The sequence below is a fragment of the Ceratina calcarata genome, unplaced genomic scaffold, assembly GCF_001652005.2.
Source record: "Ceratina calcarata isolate Rehan_Ccalc_2016 unplaced genomic scaffold, ASM165200v1 scaffold422.2, whole genome shotgun sequence".
NCBI lineage: Eukaryota > Metazoa > Arthropoda > Insecta > Hymenoptera > Apidae > Ceratina > Ceratina calcarata.
The window spans coordinates 255480-280772 of NW_017165837.1; the positions used below are offsets into that span (position 1 = coordinate 255480).

Consider the following 25293-nt stretch of genomic DNA (forward strand, 5'->3'; position numbering starts at 1 on the left):
AAAAAAATAGGCGAACGTTTTTATATTTTCTCTGTGCAAAGAACGAACGATGTAAAAGACACATTGTTTCGACATTTGAATTAATAATCGAACCTGAAATCTCGGCTCGTGAAAAAATGATAGAATATCGTGTTCGCGGTTCACTCACCCGGTTTGCTGCCGGTCGGAGACTCTGTCGACCGGGGCACCGTGAAACAGGAAGCATGATTTCACACCCATACGTACCTACTCGTGGGTGACCACGTCCTCAAAATAATAGCGTCGTCGTTACGGACGATACGACACCCAAGGGGAAGCGGTTAAGTTTGTCATTACGTAGCGCATTATGTCCGCTCACGCATCCGCTTTACAGACACACAAACAAGCTACACAGCAGGCATTTCGGTATTAGGTGAATAATTAAACTGCGCATTGGAAACTTCCGCTGCGACGCGTTTTAAACTTCGCTGGTTCACGGCGTTCACCGTTCGTTCCAGCGACGTAGACACTCGAACCCCGCCCCCGGATCGGGGGGTGTTTGCCTTACTTACACGGATTGCGCCTGTTCGAACTTCTTACGGGAGAGCAAGCTCGAGTTTCTTTGAAACTGTTGCTCGAAACAACCCTCTAAGCCTCGATAGAACTATGCAGCTTCTTCATACGTGTAGCTCTTTTCCATCGAAAACACCAGCGATATAAAATTCGAATTCCTTTGTAGCCCGCGGACTTTCATGTTTTCGCCTGGAACGATCCTTAACGGGAAAGTTCGTCCCCGAGCGTAGCTCTTCTTCGAACGGTAGCTTCGGGGATTCGAGATCGACGCGCTAGGTTTTATGCGAAAGACACACATTTTTTTATGGTCTCGTAAATTTATCGTGTAAAAAGTTGAAGCGAGACCCTGTTGGCTAATCGAAAGTTAAAAAGTGAACGGAATAATTTGTTCGGGAAAAACGCGAAAACATGAAATATTATTCGCCAGCGGGATGATTTATAAAATTACAAGCTATTTACGCGAGAGTTGAACCGTAGTTGAGCGAATGAAAAATAAACTCATTTTCGTTGGGAGTTAAATTGCGCCCGCGAACCCATTAAAATATTTAAAATTTCACTCGCGGTACGACTGCACGGTTCCAGCTGTATCCACGGTCGCTTTATCAATGTTTAATTCCCTTTCGAAGGCGAGGGCGGTTGCGGGATCACCGACGACGTTGTGGAGTGGATGGAGAGAATACAAAATTCCGTTGAACCGGAGGTACCTCTTCCGGTAACTGCGGATAACAAGAAATTCAAGCCGCAGGTGAAACCGTGGAACGGTGACCCGGAGTCGCCAGGTCACAAATATTCTCGAGAAGCTAACGAACCTAGTCATCGGAGAACGCGGAGAGCGACGAGACCGAAGGAGGACAATAAAAACACTTGTTCCCTCTTCATCCAAACCGATCCGCTAATATGGAGACACATATCGGAACAGGTAAATTATTTACGGACCTAATTTCAAATTTCCTACCTTATGCATCGTCTAGTTGAATTTCTCTGAATTAAATCTAATTGAAATGTGAACTAACTCGTTGCATGACTCTCGAGTTTTCATCTCTGCATCGCATCGGTGTATTTGCTTTAGTCGAACATTTCTCTCTATTCCCGTTAAAAAAAAAAAAAACTGTATGAGCACTTGCAAATATTGAATGTCTCATTTTTCGATTCTGCTTCTATAGCTGCATAACGATGCGGAGAAAACCAAAGAGGAGATCCTGTCTCTGATCGCGCATCATGTTACGGCGGTGAACTACATCTACAGGGACACGAGGTTCGACGGTAGAATCAAGCACAGAAATATTAAATTCGAGGTGCAGCGGATAAAGGTGATTAAATTACTGATTAATTTCGTACGTCGGTTGCCGCTCGGGCACGGATATGTAATTTAAACGCATTCCGTTTCGCAGATCGACGACGACACGGCGTGCACACCCCAACAGACTTACGGCGATCCGAATCCGTTTTGCATGGAGAACATTGACGTTAGCAACTTTTTAAATTTGCATTCGCTCGGTAACCACGAGGACTTTTGCCTCGCCTACGTGTTCACGTACAGGTACGAGCCTTCTTTTTAAATATGTATGTCAAACGGTTGCGTGCTAGGGTGCGCGTGTACGCGAATGCGAATCTCACTGGTTTGTATTATTAACAGAGATTTTACCGGCGGCACTCTTGGTCTTGCTTGGGTGGCTTCTGCGTCCGGCGCGTCTGGCGGTATTTGCGAAAAATACAAAACGTACACGGAAACGGTCGCGGGAATGTACCAGTCGACCAAAAGATCGTTGAACACCGGGATCATTACTTTCGTTAATTACAACAGCCGAGTACCGCCGAAGGTGTCGCAGCTAACGCTGGCCCACGAAATAGGACACAATTTCGGATCACCCGTGAGCATTTATTTGAAATAAATTTCTGCAGTTTTATCAGAATCTGTTCGCGCATGCAATTTAAATTTGTGATTTTCAGCATGATTTTCCACCGGAGTGTAGACCCGGAGGACTGCACGGAAATTATATAATGTTCGCGTCAGCGACCAGCGGAGATCGACCGAATAATAGCAAATTTTCAAAGTGCAGCATCGGTAATATCAGCAACGTTCTCGATGCCATCGAAGACAACAAGAAAAGAAATTGCTTCACTGGTAATTTGTCAAAATATTTTTATCGTGATTGAAATGGAATTCCATTCTGATTTTCATTTCGTTTTTACGCAGCCTCTGCCGGAGCGTTCTGTGGCAACAAGATCGTTGAAGCTGGAGAGGAGTGCGATTGTGGATACGACGATGACGAGTGTGTGGATAAATGTTGCTATCCTCGGCAAGTCTCAGAATTAGACAAAATAAAGAATGAAACGGCGAAGGGTTGTACCAGAAAATCCGGAACGCAATGCAGGTATGCATTTCAGTGTACACATTTGTAATGCAAAGCTGTTCCATAACGAAAAATTCGTTTTTTATTTATTTGTTGGAACTACAATTTCTTTTACAGTCCCAGTCAAGGACCTTGCTGCTCCAGTGAGTCTTGTCAGTTCGTGCCGCTTTCCAAGAACGTTCAATGTAAGGCAGAATCCGACTGCAGTTATAATTCGACGTGCAACGGACGATCTTCTGAGTGTCCCGTACCGCTACCGAGAGCTAACAAGACCAGATGTAACGAAGGAACACAGGTAAAGAACTTTCTGTTATTTCTACGAAGACTCTACTCGAAGTTCGTTCCTCACAGCCATACAAAAATTATATTTTCATTCTCAGCTATGCATCAATGGAGAGTGTACAGGATCGATTTGCCTAGAATGGAATCTGACTGAATGCTTCTTAACCAGTAACGTGATCCCCAACATAGACAAACGTAAATTATGCGAATTAGCCTGTCAAAATGGAACCGATCCCGCGTCCTGTCGTAGTACCAGCGAGTTCGCACACGTTGTGGGTCTGCCCGATGGCGGGATCAGCCTCCGACCTGGATCACCGTGTGATAACTTTCAAGTAAGATCGTTTTTCTCAAAGTTAAACTTAATAAATGTATATACAGTATATAAAAATTTAATATTTTCTTAGGGGTATTGCGATGTATTTCTGAAATGCAGAGCAGTTGACGCGGAAGGACCGTTAGCCAGATTGAAGAATCTCTTATTCAATAAGGAAACACTACTGACGGTAGCGCAGTGGGTGACTGTAAGTATACCTGTAATAAATCGATGTTTGGATATTCAACATGAATAAATTCAATATATATTTTTCAGGAATTTTGGTGGGCAGTGCTGTTAATGGGAATAGCCTTCATCATCTTCATGGGTCTGTTCATCAAATGCTGCGCTGTTCACACACCTTCGAGTAATCCGAAGAAACCGCCAGCAAGACGTATCAGTGATACTCTAAGAAGACCAATGAATACTTTAAGAAGAATGGTACGTATAATAAAATGAACAAATAATAAAAGTTTAATTTAATTGTTTCTAAATAAAACTTGATATTTTATAGCGACATCCGCATGGCGGAGGTGGTGCTGGTCCCCGAAGTATACCTCCCAGGCCAAGTCAAGGTGCCCACGGTGGTACTCGGGGTCCCTCCCATGGCTATGGAGAGGGTAGAGGTGCTCAGTATTATCCAAAAGGTAAATCTACGTGATAACTCGATCGCTTTTCAACACAGCTGTCCTTGCTCGAGTTTGATCCTAAGAAATATTACTCGTTAAAAATATACCAAGCAAAGGAAGCTTTCGAACGGTCAATGTATGGATTAAACTCAAGCTAAGAAGCTTGCTGTTACGTATCCGTCTTTGTGTGATCCGCAACTACATCAATGTTTTTTCCTGTTTGCATCTTCCTCGCATTGATTGACGCGCATCACTACCTGATACTATCGTTCTATGACCTACAGAGGTGAGCTGGGGCCTAATAATCTATAGCCTTGCTAGGAGCAAATTCACGAATAAACAAGTGATTAAAGAAATATATGAAAAGAGCAAAATAATCAGCAGGCTCCAGCAGACTTCTCAGCCGAAGTCTCGACGTGCTGCAGTTAACAATTTCTCGCGAGTTCTTGTATTTGCTCCTACTTTTCTTCGCATACCATTTTAATAGAAGCTATCATTAATACCTCTGATCATTAATAATGGGATAACGCATACTTTCTGTTTTGCTTTCGCATCGTTCGCATTTATTTCGATCGCTTTTGGATGATTAGAGTAATCACCAGAGGAATTCGGTAGAAGTATCTTTACTTAAGAGACACAATTGCATGTGTACAGTCGTAACATCATCATTCGTTTTCATTTAACTCTTCGTTTGCGATTTCTTGGTACCAGCAGTGATCAACCCACTACCCCGGTACAAATTTGTCGTTTCGTTCGCTTCGATTATTTCGTTTCATAGTGGAATACTTTTTTCTAAACCTTAAGCAGGCTATCGCTCGGTTCCCACAGCTAGTGCGCCACCCAGTAGCAGCGCAGCTCCCAATTACGGCCGGACCAACCATCCCGAATTGTACGCCGGCGCCTATTCGGGCTCCGGGGGAGGCGGTAGGCCCACAGCCTACGAGATGAGACATCACAAGGTGTGACGCACCTAGAGAACCACCGCGAACTAGGAACGGTCTCGACGTCCCGTCATAAATTGTTCTCTTGTTTAATTTGCTAAACTGTGAAACGAGCCGGTCCACCCAGGAAATAATATACATATAAATGTTGTCTCTCACGAACGAAGATCGACGATAATTGAGAGCAAGAGGAGGGACAGGCGTGATCTAATGTAATTGAAAGTAACTGACGATCGCTGATCTACGTTTTTATTTCGATTCAAGTAAGTCAACAAAGACCATCACAGGGGTACATCACAGGGAGTATACTGGTTCGGGGTTTGTAAATTTGGTGAAGTGTATTATATATTGTAATGATGAACGATGATATTAATATCGACTTCTCGTTTGACGTTTGGCTTTTGTCGGGCTGATTCCGTTCAGCGAAGAACAAAACGTACGAGGACATCGACGTTTTTAGAAACGAAACGAAACGAAACGGTGTTAGAGACACACGTGATAAATCGCGTGAACTTACGCATCGCGATTATTTGATGAAAGACTATAAGATACGTGGGTCTTAACGTCTAATTCGTCTTTTTAAATGTTTCCTGCAGTTTCCTCCGTGTTGCCATTAAATACATATTTTTCGCGTCCCGTGTAAGAAATTAGAAGACTTTCGGTAAAGAAAACAAAAAAAGAATGTCTCCCTCCGTGAACACTTTTAATATAAAACGTGCATCGAATGATCGACGTTACGAAGATTTATTTCTGCGAACGATGCTGGATTCGCGCGCGGTAAAGAATTATTAAGGCAATATTGAACGCAACGGATTTTTGTCGTTCGATATGAGAACATTTATGGCCAACGGTTGCGTAGGAGTGTTTTGCGCCTCGATTTCTCGGTGAAATCGAATCTCCTGGTGTTTCGCTTTGGAAAGCGCGATTTTATTACGTTTGAAACTGTCGGTTAGAGGAAGAAGGGAAGTTCGGCGGGAGAACGGAGACGACAATATATATTTGGAATAAGTGTTAGGATGATAACCGTAATTTTTGAACAGCTCCCGCTGAGCCTGCCTTGTTCGCTTTCGCTCTAGCGAATGACTGTTACGATTCGTTGTTTTACCATAACAAGATTCTTCAGTGAAGATATTCGATCTTTATTTGATAACGAGTAGTTCTCTATTCTCATGCTTTTAATTGTAGTCTATAAGTATTCCATGGTTTAAATTTTTGGAAAAAAGCAAAGGTATCGATACTACTGCAGCTTTCTGAAGCGAAAAGCGCGTTTACCATATTACCAAACTATTACATCACTTGATCACTTGATCTCTACCATTGTAGCATAATAATGATATTCTTATACTAATTTTTATTAGCGAATTGAAACGCAAAGTTACGAGAGAGTATAAACAATGGGAGAAAAGTAACAAAAAAAGAAGAACAATTTTTTTATAAAGTGATATTTGAAATAACGATTGCCCCAGTGAGGGCGATATCGAACAATGTCGCGATTCTATTATTATGATTATGCTTATTATTATTGTAATAATTATTATTAGTAGTAGTACGACTATTATTATTTAGTTATCTATTGCAGAGTATAATTTATCTCCGCTGTCGCGAATGTTATAAATTATATTTAAATATGATTTTTAAATCGCAATTATCGGGGGCTGTACCGTAAACGCGCTTTAACGATAGCGCATAGCGGACCAAAGACGAGCCCTCCTCTTAAAATACGAACATGTTTTAATATACATAGGCTCAAGCAGCATATTCGCGCACCGCTGCATACTCGTATGCCGCAAAGGAGGAAAATGAAAAATTTATAATCGCCCAAAACGATGGGGTCATTGAACTGAGATCTTACGCGATATTATACACTTCCTTTCTCGAAACGCCAAAACGTGTGACCGACTGAATTTTTTTACTCGCCCCCCTTGTCGAGGCCGCTTGTTGCCCGAATTACTTCCTGCACATCTCGATCTGAAAATCGGAGATCTGAGGACCCATCGCCGTTGCTAAAATCCAAACGAACATTTTTTCTTCCCCTTCCAAGTTGTTCATCACACCCGTTAACTGTAGCTTTTTGAGAATCAAACGTATTTTCTATTTCTTCTCGTTCTACATCTTACGATGATGTCGGTGTGTACTGTTCAGCGTTTACGGCAGCTAGTTTCCGCGCTAACAGTTACGTAGAATTCCGTTTAGACGATGATATCCCAGAAGTTTAACAGTTACAAATCTGTAGTCGCGCAAGGCAGAGGGGAATGTTTTGTAGAGATGAAGAGGTAAAATCAAGGAGGTGTCTGCCAATAATCGCAGATAAATACGAGTTTGCGGATCGTGTGAAAATGTACAATAGTTGCAATGTGATTATAAGAAGTGGATCATGCGAGAGCTGATGTGAGAGACGAAAGAAATTTGGTACAGGTGTAAAAGTGAGCGACAAGAAAAAAAAAAAAATGGGTAACGAAACGTGAGAACGGGCGTGCAAGAATTCAAAGAGAGAGTGTTAAACTGTGTACATATATTGATATTATATATATATAAATATATATATATATATATACATGAACGATAATTATATAACCATAACAAATGGTAAAGCGAATACAAAAAAAAAATACTTGTTTTTATATCAAATCTGTATTATAGTGAAATATTATTCTGTATTTTGTAATCAGAACGGAAGTTAACAAGGATGACGGACGAATGCCTGTAAGTGCGTGTAATCGAGTCCTTAGCTTTATAAGGTGACGACTTTTAAACGACGATCCAGCGTGGACCGAAAACGGATCGCTCGGTGTAGATTATAATTATCTAAGGAGTTTTCAAGTTTCTTGCATATAGGTGCAACGGAATTCCGTTTGGTCCCATTCGTAACCGCTCGTCCGATCGTTGTACTATTTTATTTCCATTGTTCTTACATTCGATAACGAATACTTCATGGTGCTTGACGAGCACAATTTACTGCCATTCGTGTCGTAGCGAGAGGGAAAGCCATACATATGAATGATGACGGTATTAGAAGTAACAGGACATTATTATTTCCATTATTATATCGATAGCAGTGAATTCCGATTTATTAAAAAATATTTTGATATGATATTATTAAATTTCTGTGAAATTCAGAACTGCCATTCGACTGTCATTGGAACAGCAATATTATACGACGAATAGAACAGATTTTTAGTCGAGTTGCTTAGACGAGTCGATCGCGTTTTGAATATCATTATTATAATTATTCTCGCTTCCATTTCACTGCCATAAGGACGGTTCAAACGACTGACTACACGATCAAAGATTAAAAGAAAAAAAAAACCCGAGGAGCATAGTAACATCGTTTAAAAGCGAAGAAGCCTAAGACGAGCGTGGAATCGGGCCAAGTTCTAATATCTAGTTGCCAAGCGAGAACGTCGCTTGCACATACGAAAGGAGCATAACGATTAAAAATGAAAAGAGCAAAAATACGATTTCACTTATAATTTTGTCCCTGAAAAGTCTGTACTACGTATGCTTAAGCTTATTCGTTTCTGCGCTGTCTGGATTAAGATCGAGTCCTATAAACTGTTGTATTACTTGTCTATTCGGTAATTGTGCGTTTCCGCTGCACTTTATTTGTGATAAACGTAATCTCCATGGCACAGAGCAAACGCTTCGAGTGAAGGAGAGATGATGGAACGTTCGCAGAATCAGCGTATATTCGAAGTACCTTTCTTAATCCAGACCTGCGTCACCGTGACGCAATGCACACACTACTTTATCACTTGTACATAATGTTAGTAAGAAAGAAACAAAAAGAAATCGAAGATTATATTTTTTCTATCGATCCAAAAATGTGGTGACCTATCAACATCGTGCAAACCGATATTAGTTTTACCTACGTCTTTTAAGAAAATTCGTATCCGTTCCAATTTCATTTAGCTGAAATAGTATGTATCACAAAAATCGTCTCAGTTCATCAAGCGAAGTACCGCTTGGATTATTATTATTATTATCGTAAAAATCATCATTGCCGTTAAGTTCCATGTGCCGTAGTGTCTTCATTTTTCCTTTCGTACTATCAATTTTGAATTCTACGTTCGGATTGAAACTCCTGTTTTACATACATAAGTTTCTTTTTTTATTAAGCATGATACTGACCAATCGCCTGAACGCAGCTTCAGACCACCACTCTCTCTTTTTCCCAAATGTTTAGAACGCGGCGAGTGTTTTAAGAATATTATAAATAAAAAGGAATCTGATTGTGAATATCTTGTGTTATGTTAATGTGATTAAAGAAGAAACAAAAACATTGTAAAGAACTAAATAAAGCATACATTTTACATTTACGCGGCTGTGTTCGCCAAATGATTTTTAATTTATAATTTTTTTTTATACCCTCACGAGAATAACGCGATATACCCCCTGTATAAAGTTAGCATAAATCTAAAAATAAACGTAACGTATAAAGAGGATGAATGAAAATAGAAATCTTTTTATTCAGAAGCAGTGGACGTAAGTGGCTGTAATAAAAAGACTCAATTTATAGATACTTTTATTTATTTTATAAACTATTGTAAAAGTTACAATTGTATATTAGAAAATGTAGCAGACTGGATGATGCCTATTTTACGATACGTGTATTTCGATCTGGAGGAGTTTCTTACGATTTACCTGCGATATAAAACATTCTTTACATACAGAGATAATGCATAGTAGAATACTGAAAAACCTGTTATTGTTTATTATCAGATGTTCCATGCCAGGTATCAAATATGAAGTATGAGTTACGGTTCCTATACGAAATGCATTATTTTAAATAAATTAACAATATCTTGTCTTCTTTTTCCGGGTATTTTAAATACATCTCGAAACAGACTTGTACCTCGAATTTAATTCGTTCATAGAACTGAATGGAATTAATCATACGTATTGCAAGTAGAATGTTCCGCCACTTTCATAGTTTCCTTTTCGCTAGAAACAGTCAATAAAATGATTTGATTCCGTATTCGATATAATGGACGTAAAAAAGGGCGACCCTGAGTGACAAACTAGAGATAGAAATTTTTCGGTCGACGACTTTACGGCTGCGAGTGTTCAAGCTTGTACACATCGTGATATGCATTACGTATCAGTGCATACGGGAAGCAGCTTTCTAGCAGGTCCATCGTTAAAAACGGCGATTCTTGGACTATTTGATCCAACAACAGATACACAGATTCCCTGTTTCTGATCGCGTCTTTGTCCGCCTCCTGACCCAGTCTCAGCAAGCTGGACGACGCCAAGGCAAGAAACTCTTTCATTCGATCCTCTATATCGTTTTGTCCGCAGATAGTGAATAACGCACCGAAGATATTATTTATTGCCGTCGCCATGCAATGTATGTTATTAGAATGACCCTCCAAAGACGCTCTATAAAAGGAGTTCTCGTTTCGAGCCAATTTCGGAATAGAGACAGCCACAAAAACCATTAATAGACAGACGAGTGAATGTTCATCCTCGTCGACCTCGGATTTTTGGCTTCTAAGCGCTGTTGTCAGCGTCGGGTCGACTTTGCAAGATAAACCGGCTGCCGAGGTCATCTCTGAAACCACGCGCATGGGATCGCCGGATGGTAAGTGATGTCGAAAATCTAGAATCGAGCTCAAAAGGAACGGTATGCGTTCTTCCAACACGTCGACCAACGCGGATTGTGCCAATTGTCTGAAGCTCAGGATCACGCCTATAATCGTAACTCGTTGCAGCACGTTGTCCACCTGCTGCAACTTTTTGAACTGTTCCTTCATAATTTCTGGTTTATCGAAATACGTTCTCAACGCGATGAGGACGTCTTTGTTCCCGGCGACTAACTTCTTCAGTTGCTGCACTTGACTGGCTATGTGCCACATCAAATTTTCATTTAACATCTTCATACCGTACGGTCCGATCAATTCAGCTAACGCTCTCAGCTCGTTGATGTCCGAGAATTCCTCCGCATTAAAGGGTATCGCTCCTTCCGCCGACAAGCTGACGAACGCTCGTTGATTGCTCGAGTAACAAATATTTCCCGTGCTGACTCGTCTTAACAGGACGTCCGAGTACCACTGCGTGTACAGAGCGGCGATGGTTTTGTCACCGTGACTGTCCAATTCTTGGGTCTGTTGAAGAAGCGCGTTATTAAACACGCGCGTGATATCTATGTGCACGTAATTCTCGACCGTTTGGAGAACGTTCATGTAAGATCTGACGCTGACGAAGAGTTCCGACGGTTTCGCTATTTCGTTAGTATCCGGATTGTACATGACCATGCCGACAAGTGCTCTGGCAAATCTCGATTCCAAATGCTGATGCAAATACTCCCTTGGCGCGAAAGTGTACTCCCACACGTTAATCGTCGGACAATAATTAATAGCATAACACAGCTCCGTCAATGCCATATGCAGTTTATCCATCGTTGTTAATTCCTCTCTGGTTTTCCTGTAACTTTCTATACCAGGCTTTTGAATCTCGTACATGTTTTTCTTATTCTTATCCTTTTTCTTTCGATTTACAACTTGGGATATCAATAACGCACAGTGTTTCGGTAACAGTTTGTCGCTCATGTTACACTGTTCATCACAGATAGTCGTAATAATATTTTTCGCTTCTTTGGCCATTTCATCGAGAAACATGTTCACAACGGACAGACTTCTCTCGCGTATATGATGACGTTCTTCCGGGCAGAGTTCATGCGTACAACTTTGAAAGTGGCTACATATTAATGGAAACGCGACGATGTATCTGTTCTGAGCTGGAAATTCTAAGCACATGTGAAATTGATCCTCAAACACTTTGCTGTAGAAACAGAAGATAGATAGGTCGGACGTTTCGACCAACATCTCGTCCAGATTATCTACCATTTTTGTATGAAATACTACGGTGTCCATGAACGACGCTAACTCTCTATTATCAGCTAAATTCATATTACATTTAGTGATAGACATGTACGCCTGTAATCTGAACCAATCCAGCCTGAACGCACGGAAATCGAACAGTTCGTTCTCTTCGACTTGTTTTACTGTCAGGCTGGCTATCTTTGAACACATATCGCTGAGAATCGCACCTTCGTCCTCTGGGCAAACCGGGAGGTTTTGTATCATTTGATCCAAAGCGGGCGCATCGAACCCTGACAAAAACTGTACGTAATACCTTTGAAGCACTTGGGAATACTTTTTCACCAATGCTCTCAATTCTTCGCAGTGAAACAATAATTCTGGCAATTGACGATCTACTAGATCCTCTCCTCCTCTTCCTTTACTCTTTCCCTGCGTCGGAGGATTCACGCCGTGTCGTAGAAGCCACAGTACTTCGTCCCTCGCGTGAGAAAGTCCCATTAAAACTAAAAGCGCTTTTGGGCCCAAAAGGCCAGGTTGGTCGGTCAATATTAAACCCAGTTCTTTCAATGCCGTCCTTAAGAATTTTCTTCTCTCCCTATGTTTGTAACCAGCTTTCTGCACCGCTTGGCTATAACATTCTTTCACTTCTGATACTCTTTTACTATACCCTTTTATACTTTCAAAAAATGTCTGTATGTACTGATGTATGTAAATGACTTCGTCTCTGAATAAAGCCAGGACCCAGCCCGATTCCAAAGCTGTGGTCCACAGTTTACTGGGCTGTTCTTGGTTTAAGAAAGTGTGGCACAACGTGAAGCCCAGAATGATCCATCTCTCTATTCTATCTAAACTCAAAGTTTCGCAGGACATTGTGTCAGTCGCTGCTGCTTTAAGTATCTGTCCAGGGCTACCGACGAGGCTGAGCTTTTGATCAGCTCTCCATGTATCCGCAGACATGTTCCTCTCTGGATAAATAGGCCACAACGAAGTGAGAGCAGTTTTCAACAATTTGGCATGAGGAACAAATTCTTCCGAGAGCTTTTTCAATGGCGCATCGTAATCCATTATCATCTGTCCTAAACGAGGGAAACTGGGATCGGATTGACTGTGCACTAGCTCATGGGCAGCGTTAAATAAACCCAACACGGCTTTGCGATCTTCCACTTGTGACAGAAGTATCATTAAACTGACATACGTGACGACCAGGTCCAAGTAGCCTTTCGTTAAATCGAAATTAATTGTAATGTCCATATGAACTCCACAGGCATCCATTGTAGTTAGGAGTTCGCAGACGTTATCCTTGAAGTCAAGTAAATCAACGAAAGTGTAATAATATAATGACAGGGATTTAATGATCTCGTTGCGGAGATTGGTGATCGGTTGAATACCCTTCACATCGATGTTAGGAAACTTTCTAACAATTGTCTTTATAGAAGACTCTAAACTTTTATCAGAAAGGAAGCCAGGCTTTGATTTTGCATCACCGCATGCTTTCTTTATATTGTAAATGCGAGTTAACATTCCAATACCTCTGTCATTCAAAATAGTCAGCTTCTCAGCCAACTTCTGTTGACTGGGTACAATCGGTCGTGCCATGATTGTATTGTATCAGTTTGGTTTTCTCACGAAGTTAACATAACTCGTTCGCTTCTTTGGCTTAAATTGACAGGAGACCCCACCCCTGAGGGTAATCTGCCTTTACCGGATGTGCTTAAAATAGAATGATCTTTCCTTCCTACAAGAGATTTTAATATATCCATCATGTCAATGCCGGGAGAAAACAATATGTTACTTTTTAGAAGGTATCCTTACCTTTCCTACCGTTACATGTTTAATACAAATCAGTGACATGATAGAACGAAATTTCTGTGTACGTCGCGTACCGCGAGAAGTACTATCCTTTTTTATCAGTCAGCGTAGCCAACAGTTTCCTAGTGTTTCAAATATCACCGCGTTCCAGGGTTGTAGAAGACAGATAGGGATTTTGCTACGCCTTCAACAAGTGCGATTTGAATCAGCTTTGTAGCTAAGTTCAGTCGTGTCGTAGTCGAACAAGTGTTAATTGCCCCGCCGAAAATCATTTTATTTATTGTTCTAATTGTGTTATATCGTCCGGATTCGATCAGTAAGTAGAAATAAGAACGCTAGTTACGTATTATATGTAATTTCAATCATTCGTGAATGAAATTCTCACAATTTATCAATCCTATAGTTCTTAGAACTTCAAGTACAAACTTGTAACTTCTAATATTCCGATATATTGAATAATATTGACATAATCTTTATTAAATATATTTAGTTGACTTCAAAATCTGTAAAGAATCGTTTAAAAAGTACATTTCATCGAATGCATAAAACAAAACATCGAACAATCTGTGTTTTGTTATTTGCCGGCGTGTTAATCAAATTGCGTTCTTCTAATCGCAGGTGTTCATTTTTTTGCCCACTCCGCTGAGTGGTAGGAGGGGGTGGGAGAAGACAATATACTCAAGGTCGAGAAAATTCGGAGCCCGTAAGGGCTAGTGTCCTGTATGTTATTGTTCATCGGCGCGGCGTAATGATCAGACGTGTTTCACCTTCTGCGATGTGTCCTCATCAACTACGCAGTTACGATGTAAGTTTCCCTAATTATATTCGCGCCCATATTCTATTATTACGATATCGATTACGAGGTTATTAAAAATCTTCACAGGCACATTATTACGTACTTGTTGCATATTCCTTCGCGAATTTCTCCATGTATTACGATTGATACTACGCAATGAATTCAGTTCGTCCACGATTGTTCTATATGTTTAATACTATTCTTTTGTATATTTTCAGCTGGACTTCTTCGTAACTGCGTTCGACACGGTTATGTAAAATCAGTGTTTAATGCGCGTATTAGTTCGAACAGACGTTTTGTATATTCGTTTATAATGTTGATCCGCGAAATTAGAGTCAGTGCTTGTTCGTCGATTATGATTTATTCGGTCGCGTGGTTGTCTTCGGTATTTTCGGTATTAGAGTCAGTGCCTTTGAAGGAAAGATTACCATTGTTTCAAACGATAGCCATGTAAGTATCTTTAGTGCTTTTTAATAATTTTTTCATTTTAAGAATAATCTACATAAATTTTTTAAATGGTTAGTTTCAGTATTAATCACAGTTCGTGAGGCCCTCCATCCGGGATCTCCGGGATCTCCGAGGCGTTGCGGTGAGTCACATGCTTTTTAATTCCTTTGATTATTCAACCAGGTCGCAGGACGAAAAGTCCAAAACGATACGGGCGACTGGTTCTATTTATACATGCATTTTCGCAAACATAGCTTTATGGTTATCAGTTTCGTTCACTGTTTCCACTGTGGCATATTTGTTTATTATATCCAGTTCAGCTTTTTTCGTCATATTCGTTTCATGCTCGTGTTTCTCTAAAAAGATATATGCGCAGCAGCTGCGGTTTAATAAACCGCATGAATCTTTGGTTTTTTAATTTTGATAGATGAAACGTAACAAAGGATCGGGTGATCCTTTCGGTTTACTGTTTTAATGAGTGAAATGTGAAAGTTCGTATGCCACAGTTCAAATTCGCATTTCTTCATAAACTAATATTTATTTTATCTGATAATTTAAAACTACGCCGCCTTTGGTTTATTTTGTCCCGTGCAAATGTCACGTTTTTCCGTTTATTTACCACCGAACGTATATACGTGCATGTACCGGCGCGCCGGATCGAGCTTACATTCAGCGCACGTACGCGGTAAAACCATTGACATCCGAAACATATTTACGATCGATAATCCTCATAGACAGAAAGAAATATAGATATCAATGACGGGACTCTGCGAAAAAAGTACTGCCTCGCAGATATATGATAATGGGTATAATCCTCCGATATCTTATCCTTTATGGGTGTTATTCATTTATAAGCGCTTTTGGATCACGTTCAATTCCCGCCTCACCCTGCCATTCTTCCGCGGAGCCAACATTGCCAGCACCCTTCGACGTAGAACCCATTGGTTCGGCTTTACTTCTTCCCCATTTTTCATTAACACAATCAAGCTAGTCGTACGCGAAGAAACAATGACTCCTTGCCGGTCTCTCTTCCGCGCCAAAGAAAAAAACCTATAGATTATCGAGGGAACCGATTTACTCACCCCTTCGAATACCTTTGGTCGACCGCCACGCGTATATACGTATATACGTCCGTTCGAAAAAAAGTTCGTTAATCATCGACGCTTTTCATCGCTCTTCACTCCCGTTAAAAATAACTCAACTAACAATTGACAGTTCTCGAACACCGTCTGAATTATTTTTATCGTTTCCCATTTCTTTTCGAACAGGTGATTTTCAATTAAATCCTGATACTTTTTATTTAAACGGATTCCGTTAGTCGATTTATTTAATACCCGAGACAAGTACATACTTCGACTTTCGACTTTGATACATGATGCGAAATTGATTACCGAATAAATGTTTCGAAGCGTCCATTTTATGGTGCGTTTATTTAAGTTCGCAATATTAATTAACAACTTGTGTTGAAATTGTTATACAAACATCACACGAAATAGTAAGTTCGTGATTCCTCGGTGGAACCAATTAGGACGGTTTATTGCAATAATTGATCCCAAAGAAGACGACCGATAGTAACGCATAGGGTAACGTTAGGCACGGGTAGGAGAGGGTAATGGGGGCAGCTTTAATTATCCGGTGGCCTCCTAACGTGTAATTAATTCTGAATGCGGTTTAGTTTAACGAACGAAGAGCAAACAATGTATTACCCTCCGGATCGCCTAAATGTAGGCGGTTATGTCGAATCGAAGAAGAGGGCGAGCGGATGGGAAGTCGGGGATAGGAAGTAGAGTTAGGCCGCTTTGCGCAAATAGCTCGGATCTTACAGATAGTGCATATTTCTCGTACCCACGCCACTTTCATTACCCCGTCTATCCTACGCGCTCTTTGTATCCCCTGCGACTATGCCCCATCGCCTCTGAGGGTGAGGTTAATACTCTGTGAATTTGTGATTCCCTCTAATGCAAATCCAAGGTTTGAGCGGGTACGTGCTCGAGCCTGTTCAAGAGCAAATTTCGAGAAATCAACGAGTCCCTTTTCCTTGGCCCGACTTTCAATATCTCACACATACAAATTTGTATTTACTATCGCACTTAGCATGATCTTCCTCACGGTTAGAACGTGATAATTTCGGTGCCGAATGGACTTCCATTACACGGGTGCTAGGATACGGTGGAATTGGGAAGGAATGGCTCTTTTGATAGACGTAGACGAAGAATAGGATGATCAACGCGGTGGTAAACGTAGGGCGGGCGTGGGTGCCAGCCGAAGGAACACGTCGCTCCGTGGGCAAAGGATAAAAAACAAAGAGAAAACGATAAAGAAACGAAACGATAGGACGCGGCGCGTAAAAGTACGAGGAGGGACGAGGAAAGAAGGATAGCTCGTGGGAGAGAGATGCCCATGGGACAGGAACGAGATAAAGAGAGAAGGGAGCAGTTCGCGTGAAGCGAATGACTGCGATTCGTCCAATTATCGGTTGGCACCAAAAGTGCTGGGTCTGGCTCGCCTGCCAAATGGGAAATAGCCGGCGAACTGCAGAGGCAAGCTATAGCCGGCTATGGTCCTACGGACTCTCTGTGTGCGGGAACCTCCAGCCTGTACCTTCTCTACTCCCTCACTGGCTACGATATGAACTGGCAGGGTATAGAAGCCGCCCGTACGATGTAAACGGCAGTCGTCGAAAGATAATTTGACCTTCTACGATTCGCCAGTTTTACCTGGTTCCGGTCCTCTGTGTCTTTATTCCTATAGACTCCCGGCTTCGTTAAGAATCGGCAGAGAACGCGGCCCATCGAGATTACAACTCGGACCGTTCCACTACTGTTCATGAACGTTCATGCCTAATTATTTGTCGTACAAGTCGAAGATTATATCGTAGTCTTCTACTTTTATGGAACGTTGTATTGTCATTGATAATATTTTCTTCAACTTCGACCACTTCTTCATCATAAGAGGAATCTGTCTGTAACGATAGTGCGGCTCGTTGGATACTTTCTGTACTACGTTTCCCGATATGTAATTTCGAGAAAGCATTGTTGTAAACGGAACAAAATGAATAGTGCAAATGATACGCGAGAGAATTAACCGCTCTCGTTCGTAAACCCACGCGGTGTAATCAGACTCTTAATTTTAAAGTTAATTTTATGTAAATTAATTTGCACGTGTTACTGCTTGTTCCGCACGAATAATATCCGCCAAAGCACTGGTCCAAAATTTAAATACCTTTAAGCGGAATTCATTTATATTATTCACGTTTTGATTCCCTTAGATTTTAACTTGCATTTCACTGCCGCAATTAACTAAATGCTGTTGCAACGAGTTATGGGAATTTCTTTTCGTTCAACGATTGATTTTGATGATTCTTATGATTTTTTTTTTTGCCAAACGTGTATTCCTTCGTACGGTCGTAAATTTTTTCATCCAGTCGTTCTCTTCCTGATTCTTTATCTGTTCACCTTTCTTATCTGACGCTGAGACAGGTAAATGACGTCATTAACGAAGCTAAAGCGCTGACGCGTCGGGTATGACCCGAACCGTTGACCCACAATTTCCCCGCCCAGTTCGTCCGCCCTTCAAGATCGATGCGTCGATTTCCGATACCCCATACCACCACCATAAAGTTGGACGGAACTCTGGTGGGCATTCTACGCGACAAAGGGCTCAAAGGAACCTTGATTATACGCTATATTTCAATTTTCCAGAGAGCTCTTGTGTTCCACGCAAAAAAAGCTCTATCCAACTCCCAAGTGTTAACGATTCATAATTTTTTGTGATCAGTCTACTGAAAAATTGGCCTCCCACGCAATTTTTGCAGTTTACAATTCTCGTTTATAATCGAATCAAGCTTTGTATTTCGATTCGAACTGGGAATTGATTCTTTAGATCAGAGAATTAAATATGTTATTCATGCTTTATTGATTATCTCATCTATTTTCATTCGTTGCGTTAAGGATTTTACGTCTTTCATTAGTGACGGACTGGAGCGTCTCCTCTCGTTAGAATTGATGAAAACGTTATCTTGCCGTTTATGAGGCCCGGTAATAATGTAAGGGTTCGATATTAATTTGTCGATACCCGGCTGGGAAGACGATCATCTTGTATAATTTAATGAGGTGAGCCGCAGTTATGTTCCTATATGATTCGGCGCTGCGTGAAATGGTTGGTGCCTACTCCTCTATAGACTGGGAATGGTAATTGGTGAGGTAGGTATGCAGATACACACCACATGTATTCTGCATAGAGGGGCGCGACACTAATATACTCACTCGTGTTAGCGATCGTGTCCCCAGGATTTGATTGTCCATGTTGCCTAGAGAATTATCGAGTTCGCCGGATTCTGCTGTAGCATTTACGAGCGGAAGTGCACGCGGTACGGATTCAGAAACATCGACTCATTGTCAGATAGGAGGATAGGTTTACGTATGATCGTTTCCTACCGGTCGCGTGTCCTACGCAGCGCTACGATAATCACCCGTGACTCACGCACGGCAAATTATGGTTTATAAATAAGTAACAATTATATTCGAATCTAATAACTCGCGTGGCTGATGTTCGACGAGGAGAAAAAAATGGGATCGCATTTCTCGTCGATAGTCAAGTTTTTCTTGTTTGTTTCTTGTTTGGCCAATCGGCGGTTGATGGACATGGCGCCAGCCCCAATATCAAAATCCATTGGGTTGGATGAAGACGGTATACGATTTTAGGAACGACTTGCGAGATTGTCGGCACGGTCCGCCCTACCAATAAAAATACTTTTAAGGAAATGAAATTGATATAAAGGACATATTGTGACGGTGATACTACGAAACTGCCCGGAGACACATTATGTCGCGTGTACTATCCTCTGTCTCGCTACGTGTTGTCCCGACGATATCGCTCGTTGCCATGTAGGACAGGTTTATTATACTTCGCCCCGTTGCTACGTGTATAGAAAAGTCGGCGGGGCGGCAAGTGGCGCGGTACGATATCTACATCCATTCGGCGGCGTATCCCATTAATCTTGAGTAATACGTGGCAAAAGACGCTATTAATATCTATTTTCCGGCGAAAATTTATCGGTCACGCGACAGTTACGCTTTTGCGTGTTGGTGACCAACGTTGCTCGATGATAAGCCCGCGAAAAATGTTAAGAAAAAAGGAGTCGGCCGCGATTCGAACGCGATTGAAAGCCGCCGGGTTGTCGTCGCCTCCCAAGCGCTGCTACCTCTCCTCGCCCTTTTATACACACTCGTACACGAGCGGCGTGTACGTACGCGAGAATTGCCGCGGAATACACGCGCGTGCAAGTGGTACGCCGGGCTGTGTTCGATCGCAACACGAACACGTGCACGCGTGTACGTATACGCGTCGGTCACGTATTTATGAGCCTACCCTACGCCGCCTGACTTTAAATCGAGTCTGCTATTTCGAAGCACCCGCGGATTAATTCTAAGACTCATGAATTTTTCAGTGCTACATCCTCATCACGGACATTAACCGCAATCTAGTTTGTAGATCGTCACGAAGCGGCCGCGCTAGTTAAAGTAGAATATATACTGATTCCCGGAATGAATGTGCGAGGATTTCGAATCTCGCGTAAACAGATACATAAACTGGGTGTTGGAAAATTGGTAGGAAAAAGAAACAGAAAGTACTCTCGTATAAAATAATAATAACAACATCGAATTCCGTATTAATCGATAATTATGACAATCATCAGCGCGGAATAAAAGCGAGAGTACAGCCTCTCGGGAGTTTATTTCGCGAGTTCATTTTTCCGCGTCATTCCAGTCCATTTTTCCTTGATTAATTCTTTAACGATCGGATGTTTGTAATACGGTGGAAAAATCGATGACCGCGGGGCAGCTCGTACGCAATAATTAAATTACTCGTTTTAATTAATTTAAGCGCGTAACGAAGGGATATTAATCTATCGCGGCGTCGCTATGTATCGCGCTAATGCATATACGATCCACTAACTGCGGTATGCATCCAATTAGAACGATAGTTGGGCCGATACCATAATTCCCATATATACGCGATGGGACGGGAAGATACGTTTTAGCTTCTAAAATCGTTTAATAATATCTTCGATGTGGCAATCATACGCGGAACCGAATAATCTATCGCCATCAGTCACGATATAGTTATGCGCCGAACGAGCACTTGGAATAATTAATGCAATTTCCAGCGATATCGGGGGTAACCTCGGTTAATGTAGTTATAACTGTCGATTAATCATTCCTCGGGTAGCTCTCCCTCCATCTCTCTCTCTCTCTACCTCTCTCTCTCTTATTCACTCTCTCTCTCCTTCTCGCTCTATCATTCGATCTACTTTTAAAATCGATCGGGCACGGGCCGCGCGTTGTACCTACTGAGCGAACGAGGTTTTTCCGCACTTCGGGGAATTACATACGTCCTCGTATCAATTTTCATGAAAGAGCAAAATTATCGCGAGCCTCGAGAATCTGGAATTGAATTCACCGGTGTGCAGGAAGCAATGGCCCGAGGAGGGCCGCCACCGACGCCGCGTGCGCCGCGCCGCTCGTTCCACCGCAGGGTTGCCGGCCTCCGAATGATGTATTAGAAGTAACTGCGGCCAATAAAAATCAAGCGCTTTCTTTGGCCCGCGTGATTTGTGGCCGATAAATCAAAAGACCGCATTTCTTACATGCACCGCTCGCCGGCCGGAAATACGGAGGTCGTGCCCGTGGAACGCCGCGAGCACACGCGCGCGCTCGCGTCTTTCGCCGTTTCTTCGCGCGTGAACGGAGGGAAAGAAAATTGGGAGTACCGGGGTTTACGAGCGCGGGTGGTTCGTCATAAGAGGCGCGAGGACAACGGATCGTCCTTTCCTGGAACTGTTACGAACGTTCGCGCAATCTCGTTTGCCAGTTGGTCGCAATGAATCATTTGATTACCGGAAAACTTATGATTTCTACTCTCAGCGGAAGGCAATTTACAAGATTGGTGGCCTGACGCTATAATGTCATAGCGTCGCCTACCGCTTCGGGGGAAACAGCGGCCGGGTGTGTGTATAATCGAGGGTGGAAGGGAAAAGAGCACCGCGGGTTACGCGCGTGTGGGAGGGTGGGACGGGGAGCGCGAAGGGGTGGCTCGCCGTGGCCTGCGCTCGCTGTTTGTGTTTTTAATTTTCCCAGGCCGTTTTGTATGCAGATATCTAGCGTAATTTATCCGAAGTGGAAGAGGGAGGGCGTGACGGAGGAGTGTACGTGTGGCGGATAGCCAGCCTTGCTCGTACACTGCTAGCCGTCGTCGGCGAGCTTCCTGTTATCGTTGTTGCAAGCTGCAAACTTTACCGAATCTTCCGGCCTCGAGCTCCTTCGTCACCGATCCTTCGCGCGAGCGAGATTGACTCAGAGACTAGACGCAGGGCAGCGAAATCGTTTTGGTAGTTAACATTCGTTGTCTCAATTAATTGATTGATAATAATATATTGGATACAGCAAGTATTTAGATGTCTATGAAGAGTGAAATGGAATAGAATCGATATAAATAGCCGATTAAATTTCGCGTGGACATTGTAATTTCGGAAACTGGGATAGTGTTTGCTTGGGGCTCTTAATGCCTTTCTCGTTGCATCAAGAGTTCCGTTATACCGGAACGGTTTTTCCTCGAATTGGCAAAGACGCCTGCACGGCACACAGCAACACTAACCGCGTCGGCACGCTCCGTACGCGGGGGGGGAGCAAGAACTTAATTATCTGTGAAACAATAGCCGGCGAATTATGATTATTACTCGGGTAACCTTGCGAGAAAACCCGAGGCCAGTAGCAGGCTACCGTGGTGATAAAAGTTGCGAGCGTAAATAGAGGGATTCAGTTTCGTTTTCCCAAGGTCCCTCCGTGAGCAGAATTGTGAGATCGCGGATGAGTTTCTCTCCTCGTCCATCCTCTCGTCTCCCCTTTAGTTCACGCTTATCCGGCTGCCGAGTGCAGAACAACTTGCAACTGTATCCCATTTTAAACCCAATCTATATTCTTCTCCGTACGAATCTCATTGCTAAGCAGATTTCCATCTTGGGAGACTTCAAATTGCCTTTTACGCCGCGCCACCCCGCTATCCGTTTCGTTAGGACGCAATCTTGTTCGCTTTAAGAACACGATAATTTATTTATACACCGTGGAAGGTGGCTGCGAATTTTCGTTACCAGCGGGCTAGATAGGTGCGCGTGACGTATCGAAACGGGCCGCGTCTCCGTTGTACGCGAACGGTGACGGTAGGTAATCCGATTTCCGGTGCCCATTGAGAAGTGAATAAACACGCGATTCGCATGTGCGCGTCCATACACGTATATATAGTCTTCACCGAAAATCCACTTGGGTAACTCTTAACGAGTTTACCGAGCGGCGAACCATCTAAGGAGTTGCAGGGACCTAAGAGTTGTTTACGAAGCCGCGAAATCAAATTCCGCCGATCTACCTTCGATGCAAATGAAACTTTACGAAATTGGTTCGGAAGAGATTTATCCACTTAGACGGCGCTACTCGTGCGTAAAGGAGCAAAAGGGGGACCCGAAGGCGAGGCAACGCCGTGCCACGGCTTCGGGGTGACTCTGCCGGCAGCCCCTCGCGCTGCCTGGGAAATATGATAATGCCCGTGGCGACGACAAGACGAATGGCTTCCACTATTCCCGCGCTTATACCATCGTGGTTAACTTGCTGATTGGTCGTTGCCGCGCGGTGAAACGAATTTTTAGACGTGCAACGCGGTTTTTCGCGAGCCGAGAAGTATCGGACGCCTCCTCGTATTTCATCGGTCCGCCTCCGGTTTTTCTGTCTGTTGACTGCGTGCCCGGTTTTCTCCGGCGATAATTCTTTTGAATGCGCTTGGCCACGTAAGAAAGTAGTTGAACCAACGCGAGTGCTTCTCGGATTCCGCCGCGCCACCGTAAATAATCTTACTTCGACTCGTATCAAAGTTACCCCTGCAAGCGTTCTCGCCTGCCGACTTCGCAACACTATGAGCTAATTTCATTTGAAACAATAGAATCGTACAATTTTTGTACATAAAAAGTGTTGATGTTAATCGTCAGTCAGTTTCTTGCTACTTTATCGTCGATCGTGGTTCGAAGTTGTAAGGGACGACGATAACTTGGGGAACGTACATAGTTCCGAAGACGATTTAAAAATAGTCGATAGTGTGAGTTAGTACAGCGGTTAGACTGTTTGAGTTACAATTAAGCCATCGGTATCGACAACTCTAAATCGTAGTCATTTCACGGTGTTTGCACAGTCGAAGTTTTGATCCCTTAGCGCGCACGAAGCCGAGAGGGAGATCTACATGTAAACCGTGATATATATAGCTTTCGAAAGTTTCATGCACCACGGGAACCGAATTGCTGACCCGAAGGCGTCGTTGTGGGATTTCAATTAGTCCCCTGTCTCTTCTTCCACGAGCAATCGTGCGATCACTTTGCCCTCATTGATCCATCCTTAACCTTTATTCATTCATTGCCCCTTGCCACCCTCTTACGAAGTTCCGAATCCCCCATTTGGATTAGCCATCTTAATTTGGATAGTCACACGGCAAAGATTTACCTCGCGTTCTATCTGACAAATTCGTGAAACATACAAATATTTCTTTTTAACGTACTTCCCTTTTGTTCGTTCTCAAATCACGTTGCAGAAGAGCAATCGCGATTCTTTCCTTTATATCATTCACATTGAATGCGGATTTTTCATCAATTTCCCTAATTGGGATGTACAGACATGCTAGTCGTTTCAGCGGCCGATCGATATCCGTTAATATCCGTTGCAATTAGAAGAACCTATCGGTGCTAGGTACACGTACCGTTCGATTATCGGTTTTATCATATCGCGATAATGACGAGCATCGAATAAACGCAATAGCTTGTTCCAAATGAATCCAGCGCACAACTGACGCTCGCTGATCCGATCGTAATGAGTGCATAATGCATAGATTTATTGTTTGTTACATGATCCTCTACGCTTTTCACTAATGCATAATGGAAAATTATGCACAATATCTATTCCCTGTTAACGGATATTTTTTATCTCAAGTACCATGATTATACGTAATCGATATTTCTGATTAACAACAGTTGGACTGCAACGATCATTCAAACGCACGATTTGCGTTTGACAGAAATAGTTTTATCAGCTGCATTCATTCCTGTCTCATCATAGTAATTATCTACGTAATAAGTTAATTGATTTACTCACGCGAAATATAGTCGAGGGTTTGAGAGTGATATAATTTCATCTAAGGACCGAAATATTGAAATAACAATGTGTTTAAAATACCTGTATAAATAGGTCGATCGGTAAAGAGAAGAGTACATCATTATATTCATTAGAGCTCGTCCATGCAGATAAAACTTAGCGGAATAATGGTGCTTCGCGTTATTA

General features: G+C 42.4%; 3 protein-coding genes across 5 annotated transcripts in view; 2 read left to right on the plus strand and 1 right to left on the minus strand.

Annotated features, from left to right (window-relative positions):
• Nucleotides 1–9366, plus strand: part of kuz (zinc-dependent metalloprotease kuz) — an 84152-nt gene extending 74786 nt beyond the window's left edge. Inside the window, exons 4-15 of one of the 3 annotated variants that reach the window (XM_018027411.2) lie at nt 1158–1450; nt 1695–1841; nt 1923–2071; nt 2168–2402; nt 2482–2656; nt 2729–2906; nt 3003–3180; nt 3266–3499; nt 3572–3688; nt 3757–3921; nt 3995–4127; nt 4914–9366. In XM_018027411.2, the coding sequence (XP_017882900.1) occupies nt 1158–1450; nt 1695–1841; nt 1923–2071; nt 2168–2402; nt 2482–2656; nt 2729–2906; nt 3003–3180; nt 3266–3499; nt 3572–3688; nt 3757–3921; nt 3995–4127; nt 4914–5074 (2165 nt within the window). In that variant the 3' untranslated portion in view covers nt 5075–9366. The remainder of the gene's footprint in view (nt 1–1157; nt 1451–1694; nt 1842–1922; nt 2072–2167; nt 2403–2481; nt 2657–2728; nt 2907–3002; nt 3181–3265; nt 3500–3571; nt 3689–3756; nt 3922–3994; nt 4128–4913) is intronic. The other 2 variants (XM_018027412.2, XM_018027413.2) reach the window with 2 other exon arrangements.
• A 193-nt stretch (nt 9367–9559) lies between these two features.
• Hem (Nck associated protein 1 Hem) lies at nt 9560–13767 on the minus strand. Its single transcript, XM_018027422.2, has 2 exons — nt 13684–13767; nt 9560–13606 (listed from the first exon to the last, which is right to left on the minus strand). The coding sequence occupies exon 2, from the start codon at nt 13465–13467 to the stop codon at nt 10099–10101; it is 3369 nt and encodes a 1122-aa protein (XP_017882911.1). The 5' UTR covers nt 13468–13606; nt 13684–13767; the 3' UTR covers nt 9560–10098.
• A 540-nt stretch (nt 13768–14307) lies between these two features.
• Nucleotides 14308–25293, plus strand: part of bru3 (CUGBP Elav-like family member bruno 3) — a 547126-nt gene continuing 536140 nt past the window's right edge. Inside the window, exons 1-3 of the mRNA XM_018027376.2 lie at nt 14308–14485; nt 14695–14926; nt 15000–15065. The gene's annotated coding sequence lies outside the window, so the exon portion shown is untranslated. The remainder of the gene's footprint in view (nt 14486–14694; nt 14927–14999; nt 15066–25293) is intronic.